General features: G+C 41.9%; 1 protein-coding gene across 1 annotated transcript; it reads right to left on the minus strand.

Annotated features, from left to right (window-relative positions):
• Nucleotides 1-567: 567 nt before the first annotated feature.
• LOC121769993 lies at nt 568-11127 on the minus strand. The gene is made up of 7 exons (XM_042166785.1): nt 11075-11127; nt 3538-3723; nt 3222-3480; nt 2224-2403; nt 1985-2140; nt 1563-1906; nt 568-677 (listed from the first exon to the last, which is right to left on the minus strand). Exons 1-6 carry the CDS (start codon nt 11125-11127, stop codon nt 1727-1729), a joined length of 1014 nt encoding a protein of 337 aa, XP_042022719.1. The 3' UTR covers nt 568-677; nt 1563-1726.
• Between the last annotated feature and the right edge of the window lie 2562 nt (nt 11128-13689).

Below are 13689 nucleotides of genomic sequence, written 5' to 3' on the forward strand. Positions count from 1 at the left end.
AGGTGTCCTTAATTTAGTTATGTAGAAAGATCTCCTTCGCCGATTAAGAGTATATATACTTATAATTTTTTTAATAAGAACTTCTAAGTCTTTTTTGTCAACACTTATAACTTGTAATTGTTGTAACTTGTATTTAAATTTTTCGATTTGTAATTGTTGTAACTTGTAAACGTGTAATTTCAATAAAATTGCAACTTTCATCGTACATTTATTACACGTCGGAGTCGTAATTTAATTGAAAAATGTAAAAAAAAATAAATTGCCGAACCGCCGAACCGGCCTGAAAACCAGCGGTTTTGAACCGCCGATTTTTTGAACCGAACCGGAACCGGCGGTTCATGACCCTTGTGCATGCCTAGGTGAGAGCATAGGCAGGAGAGGGAGGGAGTTCACGGATTTTAATATTTGGGTACCCTAACACTAAATGTGACTTTTAAAATTACATTTAATTTATTAAATTAAAAAAAATTAAAAATTCGGGTATACCCGATCGGGTATCGGGTTACCCGATACCCGATAATCCAAAAATTTCACTACCCGAACCCAATCCGAAACCCGAAAAAATTGGATATCGGGTATTCCAATTACTCGATTTTTTTGGGTTTGGATATCTGGTATCCAATACCCAATATCCATTTTGACAGGCCTACTCCTCCTCCAATCCATGATTAAATGACCTATTTTGACTCGTCATAATTTTAAAGAAATTATTATACTTTGTGAAAAAAGAGGAAAGAGAAAATATAGTGGAATGTGAAATTCTTATACTTTGTGAAAAAAAGGAATGAGAAAATATAGTGGAATGTGTGATACAGTTTTATAACCGCTTCGTCCCACCATACCTCCATAAGTGATTAACTTCTAATTTTAGCTAAGAATAAAACAACTAACCAGTCTTACTTTATTATTTTTCATATTTTACTCTCTTTTTTAAACCTCCTACTTTATCTCATCTCTTACTTTATTCAATAATATCTTTTTTCTTAAATCTTATGTCCAAAAGAAATCAATCACTTATGGCAAGATAGAGTATATAGTTTAATATTAGAATGTCAAAGTAATGAATTAGTTGAATGTGAGGTCCATTCACTAAAAATGGAAAGACTAAATCGATCATATAGTTGTGGACGCCCAAAATGGCAAAACAGGTCAATGGACGGAGTGAGAACTTCATTCATTCATTCATTATCAATAGTTTTGACAATAGACTATAAATATTTTAAATTATTGGTTATAGATAGATAAATAGATAAAACAAAAGATTGAGTATTTGAAAAAAGTAAATGGTTAATCAAGTTAAAAAATTAACTAATTCATCAAAATAAACAGCGGACTAGCTTAAATAATTTTATCAATTTTATCTTACCACTAAGAGTAATCGTTTATGTAGTCAATTTCTAAAAAAGCCTCAGAATGGAGAGAGTTTTAGCATACCATGCTGAAAATTTTGGACTGAATAGGTAAGTAATATTCTAATTTACCAAATGTGCAATTGTTTTGTAAATTTGTGTAGATAAAGCTTAAATTTTAAAATGATCGGCTTTAGCCAAACTAAATCATACCTGTCTAGGGAAAGGAAGACAAGTAGAAGCAATAAAACAATGGCCACAATTTTGTCAAGGGGAGAAGCCCTGGTGCTACCTTATATTATATGCCTAACTGAATCAATCAACAAATAAATAAAGCTAAGCTAAACGCGCTATACATACATACATTGCACCTCACATCACATATCTACCTTGTAATCGTCTTCTAGGAAATGTTCATAACGCGTTCCCTTCAATGTCCTCTCAACCTCCTCCCAGTTTTCAATCTGAGAGGATAAGGCTCCTTTGTGTATCTTCACTTGTCGACTACTTAGGTTTCGTTGTGGAACCTTCAAGAACTCTTGAACATCCACCAGTTTCTGAAAAAAAGAAGAGGAATTGAAGCACACATTTGAAACATAGGAAATACAATGCAAATTTTTAACCACAAGCCTTACTGTTTGGTTGTTTCTTAGGTTCTCGTAGTAGAGGATTAAATGTCGAGTACTGTTAAAATACTGCAATGATCTCGTAACCAGGTCTTCCACTTGCTCGAGATCAGGTATAAGCAGCTTTGTATCTATAGTTGGTTTGTATCTAGCCAGTATCTCAGCCTGCACCAGTTTAAACATATTTAGGATCTACAATACCCCTTCCTTTTATTACTAGGGAGAGACAGAGAGGGGGAGAGAGAGACCTCCTGGGTCGAGTGCACATGAGATTTATGTGTCCCATTCAGAGGCTTGGATTTCTGGTCATAAGAATTTCCAAGTATGGAAACCATACGACGAAAGAAATTCCTCCTGAAAAGAAAAATTGTTGACACACCTTTGGAGTTGAAGTAGTCAGCTATTTCTTCATGATGCTGCATCAATCCCTGCAACAAGCCTTACAACGTCAGAAATATGTTGTTTGCATCGTCCTTCTGTACACTGGAAATCATTACAGAGTGTAGGAACATGAATACGTGTAATTTATTTGCTGGACGCATAAACAGAGTGATTTCCAGGCAAAAAATACAGTCCTAGCAGGCCAAGACCTAAGCAAAACTGCATACCAAATAAAAAACAAGAGATGAAACAGAGTGCAGCAAATTGGGTTAGTCATAATGTATAAGCATCACTTTGTTGAGGTGCTTGTTTTTTATCTAAGGAAAATCCTTTGGATTCACTCCTCAAAGAAGACACGAGGTTTTCTTACTAACGCAATCATGAATCTTGAAAGCCTCCAGTTCAGATTCTTAATTCGTCAGTGCTGATGCATACAAGTCACATGACTAACCTCTCCCACCCACCCTCCAAAAACAGGCAAACTATAGGCCAAGAGACATTGAAGCGAAAATGTCAAATACACATGATGCTGATGATGATGTCTAATTGAGTGATTTGGTACAGAAAGAGGGCAGCAAGTCCTTTTGTCATTGAATCATTAATATGAGAGGTAATCATAATTATGTTTATAATCTATAACAGGCAGCAACTCCCTGTCATTCTTCTATGATTACAATTTCAATTCTATAGTTAACATAAAATAAAATGTATCCTCTTAAATGTGCGCAGGATGCCAATAACCTCTAACTCTAACTAGTATTGCCAGTACAAAAGACAATGTATCAATTCCCATAAGTTTGTACATAGGTAAAAACAAAAATATGAGATGCAGCATTGTTAGTTTAGACAATAAAAGCTTCCTAACCTGATTGAGCATCCACTTGAGCCCAACAGCAGCCGTACATTCATTCTTTGATGCACTCGAATGCCAGTCAAGATTATAAACTAGGTCCAAAGTCTCTAGAATTGTCGATATGTTACTCCTCCGGACCTTCACTGAGAATATCTCCCCGTTGGAGCTTATGTTGACATGGCTGTTCAACAGCGTCTCAAACCACCCGCTCCCAGACCTCTGCGTGGACAGAATTGCAAAGTATCGAACAGGATTGCACGCACATTCCTCCCTATCAATCAGAAACAGTTACAGATGTCCACCCGGATAAAACCATATTCAATCTAACCTGGTGAAAGTGTTTGGTTTGGGGAAATGCACATAAGGCTTCTCAGAAGGTAGGATATGATCATTGGCTTCTTCACACGGCTTCTGTACGACTCGAATGCTGGGAGAAGAACTTCCAGCTGAACGTCCACCAATTTGCCTAAGACAGATTGAGCATATGTAAATACTAGATGCCACTGCGATAATTGATGGTTTGGCGAATTTTTGATGGTGATGAATGCAGGAAAATACAGACCACGACACAGAGATTTACGTGGTTCGATTTACTGAGGTAAATCTACGTCCACGGGAAGAAAAGAGGGCAGAGTTGTATTGCTTGATCTGTTTTCTACAGCTTACAATACAGACTTGCTATTTTATCTTTGATCTCTAGAGAGCTTCTTTAGAACTTAACCCTTTTCTATCTGATCTAAGTTCTATTTATACATTGAACTAAGATCGTGGCTTGCATCACCACTAATGATGGTTGTGGATGTCGTGGAGGTCATGGAGATCCTGCATGGGTCCACTATCTTGCATGAGATCCTGCATGAGTCCACTATCTCTGTACTTGGTCCACTATCCTGCATGTGATCCTGCATGAGTTGACTATCTTCCAGTTCGGTCGAATACTGAGACCGAACTGCTGAACTATTGCCGAGCAGCTTTAGCCGATCTGAGAGTAGAGCTTGACTGGTCGGCTTTTACCGAGCTGTAGGCTGGGGCCGAACTCTTTGGTAATGCCGAACTGATACTCTTCCTTGGGCTTTGGGCTGATGGGCCGTCACTGCTGTTGGGCTTGTTTAGTCCGTACCCCATCACTACCCCCCCCGAAAAACGAAGTGAATCACTTCGGCGAAGCGAGTCACTTCGGCATTCTGGATAAAGGTACGGGGTAAGTTGATGTTTGTCCTCGGTCTTATGAAGTAAACTCTTCTTTGACCGGACTTGGTTTGTGTCCTAATTTGGCGAGTTTTATCGCTCGGATCGGACTTTCCGTTGTCCTAATTTGGGGATCGGACTTTCCCTTGTCCTAATTCGGCGAGTTTTATCGCGTGGATCGGACTTTCCCTTGTCCTAATTCAGGCAAGTTTTATCGCGTGAATCGGACTTTTGTTGCAGTTCGTTTCAGACGAAGTGCTTGATTCTTAAGCTGAATTGTGGTCTTGTATCCTCTTTAGAAGCTTGGACTTCACAATCGTTGGCTTATTGCAGTTCGTTTCAGACGAACTGCTTGTTTAAGCTGAATTGTGGTCTTGTATCCTCTTTAGAAGCTTTGACTCACAATCGTTGGCTTGTATATGTTCTAAGAAGGGGATCAGCCTTCGAAGAACAAGATACCTCAGTAACATTTGTAAGAGACGACACGCACAGAGACAGACAAAACACACAGACAAAACGCACAGAGACAAACAAAGACCAAGCAAACCAAAGAAAGCACATTGACCGAACAGGACTCAAGACTGACTGACCGGACTGTCTCTTACAAATGGAACTTCTTGAGGTTGGAAATGTGCCATGTTCGGGGTACCTGTTCTCCTGACATGTGAGCCAATTTGTAAGACCCTTTGCCGAGGACTTCTGACACCCGATACGGACCTTCCCATGTGGGTTCGAGCTTGCCCAGCTTTTCTGCTCGGCTTACTTCGTTGTTTCTCAAGACGAGATCTCCCACTTGAAATTGCAGCTTCTTCACCCTTTGGTTGTAATACCGGGCTACTTGCTCCTTGTACTTGGCTGCTTTTATGCATGCCAATTCTCTTCTTTCTTCGGCAAGATCTAGCTCGGCTCTCAGTCCGTCGTCATTCATTTCTGCTGAGAAATTTAGAGTTCGGGGACTGGGTATGCCGATCTCCACCGGAATCACGGCTTCAGTGCCGTACACAAGACTGTACGGAGTTTCACCGTTGGAGGTTGTGGGTGTAGTTCGGTAGGACCATAGGACTTGAGGGAGATTTTCTACCCATTGTCCTTTGGCTTGTTCTAACCGAGCTTTTAACCCTTTCACCAGGATACGATTTGTTACCTCCGTTTGTCCGTTTGCTTGTGGATGAGAGACCGAAGTGAACCGCTGTTGAATATTCAGCTCTTGGCACCAATTCTTGAACGTCTTGTCGGTGAACTGAGTCCCGTTATCCGAGATGAGGATGTGGGGTATGCCAAATCGGCACACTATGTTCTTCCAGACGAAATCCAATGCCTTCGAGCTCGTTATCGTAGCTAATGGTTCAGCTTCCACCCACTTCGTAAAGTAGTCCACGGCAACGATTAGGAATTTTATTTGCCGAGGAGCTTGTGGTAGTGGTCCTACTATGTCTATACCCCATTGCATAAAAGGCCAAGGGCTTTGCATAGTGGATAGATCGGTCTGCGGCATCCTTGGGATATTTGCATGGATTTGGCACTTCGGGCATGTCTTGACGAGCTGCACTGCTTCTTGTACCAAGGTTGGCCAATAATATCCCCATCTTAGAACTTTTTTAGCTAAAGCTCTAGCTCCGATGTGGCTGCCGCACGATCCTTCATGAACTTCTCTGAGGATGTAGTCCGTCTCTTCTGGCCCTATACATCGTAATAACGGCTGAAGGTAGGACTTTCTGTATAAGACTCCTCCATGAAGTTCGTACCGAAGTGCTCGGCATGTGATTTTCCGAGCTTCTCTCTTATCCTCGGGCAGTTGTCCTTGATCTAGATACTGTAAGATCGGCGTCATCCAGTTCGGCGAGCTGGTTACTGAATGTACCTCAGCTTCATCAATGCTTCGATGCATCAATTCCTCCACCTTTGAGCTTGGACATGCGGCTAACTTACTTAAAGTATCTGCTCGGCTGTTTTCTGCTCTGGGAATGCGGATTATCCGAAAATAAGAGAAACTTCGGCTAATGCTTTGCGCTTTGTCTAAATATTTCCTCATCCTCTCATCACGGGCTTCACTTGTACCCAACATGTGATTCACTATGACTTGTGAATCACAATGGATTTTGAGAGACTTGATACATAGACTTTGCGCTAGCTGGAGTCCGGCAAGGAGGGCTTCGTATTCGGCTTCGTTATTAGTGGTTGGGAATGAGAACCGAAGTGAATAGGTTACCTCGTGTCCATCGGGAGCGATAAGCAGAATACCAGCTCCACTTCCCGTTTTATTCGAAGCTCCATCTACGAATCCGCTCCAGCAGTCCGGCGGCTCTTCTTCGGATTCCAAGGGCTGTGCTAGTTCGGCATTGGCAGAATTTTTCTGTTCGGCAATGACAGGGATTGCTTGATCGAACTTGGCCTCTGCAAGAAAATCTGCCAAGGCTTGTCCCTTGATGGCTTTTCGAGGTAGGTACTCGATTGAGTGTTCTCCCAGCTCTATGGCCCATTTGGCGATTCTGCCTGATGCTTCTGGCTTGGTCAAAACTTGCCGAAGAGGCAGATCGGTTAAGACGCATACCTTGTGAGCATAGAAGTATGGCCGCAGTCTCCTTGCTGCATTTACTAACGCCAGAGCAATTTTTTCCAGAGGTTGATACCTTGTTTCTGGACCTCTTAATGCTCGGCTTGTAAAGTAGATGGGAAACTGCTTTAGGCCTTCTTCTCGTACAAGCACCGCGCTAATGGTTTGATCGGATGCCGCTAAGTATAAGAAAATCACTTCGGCATCTGTTGGAGCAGAGAGAATTGGAAGCTCGGCTAAATAACTTTTGAGCTCGTCAAAAGCCTTTTTCTGCTCGGCTCCCCACTCAAACTTTGGTGCCTTTTTTAACACTTTGAAGAACGGCAGTTGCTTTTCGGCTGCTTGGGAAAGGAATCTATTCAATGCGGCTAGACATCCAGTTAGTCTTTGCACATCGTGTATGGACTTCGGCATCGCCATGTTCTGAATAACTTGAACTTTTGAGGGATTTGCCTTGAGTCCGTCCTTTGAAACCCAACAACCCAGAAATTTTCCCGAATCTACCAAAAAGGTACATTTTTGGGGGTTGAGTTTGAGGTTGGCTTTTCGGAGCACGTCGAGAGTGGATTTGAGGTTGTCTTCGTACTCCGAAGTGCTTTTGCTTTTGACAACTATGTCGTCGACATACACTTCAACATGTTTTCCGATTAGGTGCCGAAAAAGCTTGTCTACCATCCTTTGATAAGTGGCTCCGGCATTCTTTAAACCGAATGGCATCTTTTTATAAGCGAAAATGCCGAAATCGGTAATGAAAGCTGTTTTCGGAGCGTCACTCTCATCCATCAACACTTGGTGATATCCTTTGTATAAATCAAGAAAACAGAAAATTTCGAAGCCGATCAAAGCTTCTACTTTTTTATCTATATTCGGAAGGGGATAGCAATCTTTAGGACAGTGCTTGTTTAGATCGGTAAAATCTATGCACATCCGCCATCCTCCTTCTTTTTTCTTGATCATCACAGGATTGGCCACCCAAGAAGGATATTTCACCTCGAATAGTACATCCGCTTTTAGTAATTGGCGGACTTCGTCATGGATGACTTGGCTTCTTTCTGCCGCAAAGAGTCTTTGCTTCTGTTTTACTGGCCGGATTGAAGGATCAATATTTAACCGATGAGTGATTACCTCGGGGGGCACTCCGGTCATGTCCAACGGAGACCATGCAAAGACATCTTTGTACTCCTTGAGGAGCTGAATGGTCTTTTCCCGGAGTAGAGGCGTTCCTGCGAAGCCGATCTTGACCGTTCTGGATGGATCATCTTCGTATAACTGAATGGTCATTGAGTTCGGCTCTGAAGTGACTTCGGTCATCTCGCTTGCCTCTGACTCCGGTTGCTGTGATTGCTATGCTTGATGGTGCCGAACTGATTGCTCGGCACTTTTAAGCGCAATCTGCAGACATTCTTTTGCTCTCTTTTGATCACCTCGGATGACCGCTATCCCACCTTTAGTGGGGATCTTGATGGTGAGGTGATAAGTAGAGCAAACGGCCCGAACTGTGTTGAGCCAGTCTCTCCCCAGGATGATGTTGTACGGGGACCGAGCTTTCACCACAAAGAACTCGATCATCGTATTGGAGCTTGTAGGCGCTTTTCCCACCGTGATCGGAAGGCTGATAATACCTTCAGGGCGGGTGTCCTCCTGGGCGAAACTTTTCAGAGGAAGTGGAGCCGGACTGAGCCGAGCTGGATCCACTTCCATTTTATCGAAACATTCTTTAAAAAGAATGCTGACTGACGCTCCTGTATCCACAAATACTCTGTGGATCAGTTTGTTTGCCACTCCGGCTTGAATGACAATAGCGTCTTGGTGAGGAGAGATGGCCGGGACGGGATCAGCATCCGAGAACGTAATCACTTCGTCCTGCTTCAGCCTTTTATGTGTTGGCTCCTCTTGATTGGAACCTCTGCGTTCTGCTTTTAGGGACGACTTGGTCTTCCCAGCAGGGAGAGCGTCAATAGTCTGGATTACTCCATCATATTGCGGCTCGTCGTCGTCTTCGGGATCCTCATGCCTTTTCGGATCCTGAGGATTGCAGTTCGCACCTCTCTGCCTTTTGTTCTTTTTCGGCTGCTTGCTTTGGTATTTTTTTAACGTTCCTGTTTTCACAAGAACATCAATACCTGCAGCCAAATTTCGGCACTCCTCGGTATCGTGACCGTGGGCTTGATGGAAGGAGCAATATTGATCCTGAGGTCGCCGCGCGGCTGATTTCGTCATCCGCTTTGGTTTTTCGAACATATCGGAATGTAGTTCGAAAATTTCCGCTCTTGACTTGTTTAATGGTACGAACTGAGCGGGCGGCTTCTCAGGATTGAGACGTGGCCCCAATCTGCCTTGTACCGGTGCCCTTTGAATTCTTTCAAAAGGAGTTCGGCGAGGAAGCACCTGGCCGCTTTGATCGGGCTTCTTTTTCTCTTCTCGGGATGAGCTGTCTAAAGACCGTTTTCGACGGTCTGCCTCATCCGCACGGGAAAACTAGTCCGCAATGTCCCACATCTCTTGAGCTGTTTGCGGACTGCATTCCACGAGCTTTCGGTAGAGAGCTCCGGGTAGGATTCCATTTTGGAATGCCGAAATGACAAGTAGATCATTGAGATCATCTACTTGTAGGCATTCCTTGTGGAACCTCGTCATAAAGTCGCTGATCTTTTCGTCGCGACCTTGACGTGTAGAAAGCAGCTGAGCCGAAGTGCTTCGGGCTTCCGCTTTCTGAAAGAACCTCCTGTGGAAAGCATCCATTAGATCTCGGTAAGATCTAATGCTGCCTTGGGGGAGGCTATCGAACCACCTTCTTGCGTTCCCGATAAGCAGCTCGGGAAACAGCTTGCACATGTGGACCTCATTGAGACCCTGGTTCGCCATGTTATACTGATAGCGTCCCAAGAAATCATGAGGATCCACTAACCCGTCATAAGTCATCGACGGAGTTCGGTAGTTCTGTGGCAAGGGAGTTCGGGTGATATCGTCCGAGAACGGAGTCTTCAATGCTCCGTACATGGCGAACCCGACATCTCTTCGGTATGGAGGAGATGGAGATCTCCTGTGATTCCGGTACCGAGGAGGAACAGGAACATGTCGGGGTTGAGGATTCTTCTTCCTGGAAGACACGGCACTACTGCGGTAGTGACTTTCATGTCTGGATGAGGAAGGAGAATCCATCGTTTTCGTCTTCGGCTCTTGGCTCTTTTGCAGGAAGGCTAAGAACTCATCCTGCTTCTTGGCCAAGAACAGCTTGACAGCCTCATTCAAATCAGGCTGCTGGGAAGACTCGGTGTGTGGACCTTTTGAGCGGCTTGTTCCTTCATCGTGAAAACTGGAAGTAGATGTCTCCCGAGGCTGTTTTCCGGACCTGCGGGCTGGACTAGCTTCCTCATGGTTTTCACGAACGGTATTACGGGTAGTATGTGATCTGGTATGCATTTTTTTTTTTGGGGTGGAAAAAGGGTCAAAAATTCGCTTTATCACAAATTTGGTTCTCTGTTTCCCACAGACGGCGCCAGTGATGGTTTGGCGAATTTTTGATGGTGATGAATGCAGGAAAATACAGACCACGACACAGAGATTTACGTGGTTCGATTTACTGAGGTAAATCTACGTCCACGGGAAGAAAAGAGGGCAGAGTTGTATTGCTTGATCTGTTTTCTACAGCTTACAATACAGACTTGCTATTTTATCTTTGATCTCTAGAGAGCTTCTTTAGAACTTAACCCTTTTCTATCTGATCTAAGTTCTATTTATACATTGAACTAAGATCGTGGCTTGCATCACCACTAATGATGGTTGTGGATGTCGTGGAGGTCATGGAGATCCTGCATGGGTCCACTATCTTGCATGAGATCCTGCATGAGTCCACTATCTCTGTACTTGGTCCACTATCCTGCATGTGATCCTGCATGAGTTGACTATCTTCCAGTTCGGTCGAATACTGAGACCGAACTGCTGAACTATTGCCGAGCAGCTTTAGCCGATCTGAGAGTAGAGCTTGACTGGTCGGCTTTTACCGAGCTGTAGGCTGGGGCCGAACTCTTTGGTAATGCCGAACTGATACTCTTCCTTGGGCTTTGGGCTGATGGGCCGTCACTGCTGTTGGGCTTGTTTAGTCCGTACCCCATCAATAATCAAAACCACCATCCTCAATACCAGGGGTTTTTTCTTAGAAGGTCTGATAATCATCAAGATATCCTGAAATTTTAGGAATTTATTCAACATCAAATAGACTGCTAAAAGTAAGACATTTTGCAGCAGAAAGTTTCCAGCTTCAAATTGAATTAACAGCAAAAGAGCCCCATTTGTATGAAATTACATCGCGCAGAGATCCAGAACGATACAAAATCCGATTGATAACAGAGCCCCATTTGTATAATTGATGTTAACATTTATAAAAAATACAAAATCTTGAGTGTTTCAAAAATCCGATTGATAACAGAGGAAACAAAAATAGGGGGAAAAAATTAGAACATCATACCAGGGCGTCTGCCATTAGTTTTGTGTTGACGGCTAAAAAGAGCAGCTCGGATTCAATCAGTACCATTTTCCTATTAGCATATTCATAGTGCGCTTTCTTCTTGCTCCGCCGATTCCCGACATGCAACAGCACATATGTATATACAGATTGACATGTGTATCTATAGCTAGAGAGACAAGGACAGAGGTGTGGACTCTTTCTCGTGAAAATCACAATGATGATGTGTGTGCTTATAAAGACCGTTGCCACGCTCCCTTTTCGATGATGTTTCTTACAAGATTTTCCCCAAAGACTGAATATACGCTAATAAAGTACGATGGCACGGAAGGAGGATTGGGTCAGTCCATATCCACTCTTCACCCGACTCTGAATCCTAAAATAATGTACTCCCTCCCTCCACCAAATTTTGTCACGGTTTCATCGGGTACGGCTTTTAAAAAATGTAATGAAAAATGGATTGAAAAGTTGGTAGGACGTGAGTCCTACTTGTAAAGTTAGAAGTATTAGTTTTATAAGAGCATTAGTAGTGGAGATTTTACTTTTATGTTTTTGGGGATTTTGTATTGTATATATAGATTTAATTTTGCTACAAAAGTGAAAGCTACTTACCACAACTTTGAAGAATGGCGTGAATGGGAATTAGTTTAAGTGATAAAATTGAGACATTGTAATTTGTAAAACTCATTTTAGTGAAAGTTTGAGTTTAATCATGGTAATTTTGAAAAAAAAAGTTGAGGAAGAAAGATAGGGAAAATTATTTAATAGAACGTGAAATTTCATAAATAGACGTTCGGACTGCTGCCGGAAAGTTTACCTTCGACCCTACGGCGTCCGTCCCACCGCCCTTTTACCCAACACAGAGATTTGATGACGAGGTTAGCAAGAGATGAGGAGGAACTATGCTGTGGCAGCCGCGTCTGAAATCCGGCAGCGGCATCGCGGCAATGGAGGCGGCGACCAAGAAGGCGAGAATGAAAGTGGGAGAGGGGCATTTTCAGATTTGTTTTCAGAGATACGTGCTTGTTGTGGTGAGGAGAGATGAAAGATGAATTTCTATTCCTATAAATTTAAATAGAAGAAAATAGGTGGCACCATGAAAAATTGACACATTCCTACTCTAGTGATCTAGTGCTATTTCAAATTTTATAAATAAACTTTAAAATTTTACTGTATTTCTTTATTTGTAGTATTTCAAATTAATCAAGCAAAAATGTATTGATATTGGCCTAACTTCACTCTTAAGCAATTTAACCATTTAATCAATTTTACATATAAAATACTTTATTGATATTTCCACTAATTAATTTATTTAAATTAAACACGTACTTGAATAATGATACTAATATATAGTGACATTTCTTTATTTTTTTCTAAATTTTTTACAATATAATTTAGCATTTCAACCTTATTATACATATTTGAATTATTTTAAAAAATTATAATTTTCTAAAATTTTGATATTATAGATAACATTATGTCATTTCCAAATATAAATACTTAAATTAAAAATGTTTTTAAAAATTAATTATATTAGTATTATACTCAAATTTTTTCCAACCCCACGATATTCAACTCGTGGATCCGCCATTATTATTCCCTATACTTACAATATATCCTCTTGCGGTCTTGCCAGTATAATCGGTTAGTTAGCTTGAAAAGGTTTAATTAGTTCATTTAGATTTTAGAGCTATCAACTTCAATAATAAAATGAAGAGGTTTGGCAATCAACAACAGCAATTAGAGCACTAACAACGGTGAGCAACCCACCGACCGTCCGTAATGAAGAGGTTTGGCAATCAACAATAGCAATTAGAGCACTCACAATGGTGAGCAACCCACCGACCGTCCGTCCGTACCAGCGGCACGGAGACGGTGTCCGCCGCTGGCACGGCGCTGCTCGATGCATCGAGCACGTCCGTGCCAGCGAGCAGGCGACGTGGCAGCGTGTGATTGGCCAACGGCATATCCGTTGAATTTTAAAAAAAAAATTGAAAATAATACCAAAAAAAATATATTTTTCCAATCCCAAAAAAATGCCCGTTTTTTGCCCGTTTTTCTGTATTTTTTTTATTTTTTTATTTTTTTGTTTTCCTCAAAATCATCTATAAATACACACATTCATCATCCATTTTTCACATCAAATCATCTCTCATTCATATTTTTCATACAACTTATCTACACCTTCATCTCTCACTCAAAACCTCAAATGGATTTCACCCATCTCATTGCGGAAGCGGAGCACGAAGAACAAGAATACTACGAACAACATC

This window comes from Salvia splendens, chromosome 2 (assembly GCF_004379255.2).
Source record: "Salvia splendens isolate huo1 chromosome 2, SspV2, whole genome shotgun sequence".
Lineage (NCBI taxonomy): Eukaryota > Viridiplantae > Streptophyta > Magnoliopsida > Lamiales > Lamiaceae > Salvia > Salvia splendens.

Excerpts from the sequence above, each read along its gene's own strand:
- LOC121769993 (XM_042166785.1), bottom strand. The coding sequence starts at position 11,127 with ATGATTATCAGACCTTCTAAGAAAAAACCCCTGGTATTGAGGATGGTG. Across the intron at positions 3,724-11,074 it reads GTATTGAGGATGGTGGTTTT|AATTATCGCAGTGGCATCTA; the intron begins GATTATTGATGG and ends CGCCAAACCATC. Across the intron at positions 2,404-3,221 it reads TCAAGTGGATGCTCAATCAG|GGATTGATGCAGCATCATGA; the intron begins GTTAGGAAGCTT and ends GGCTTGTTGCAG.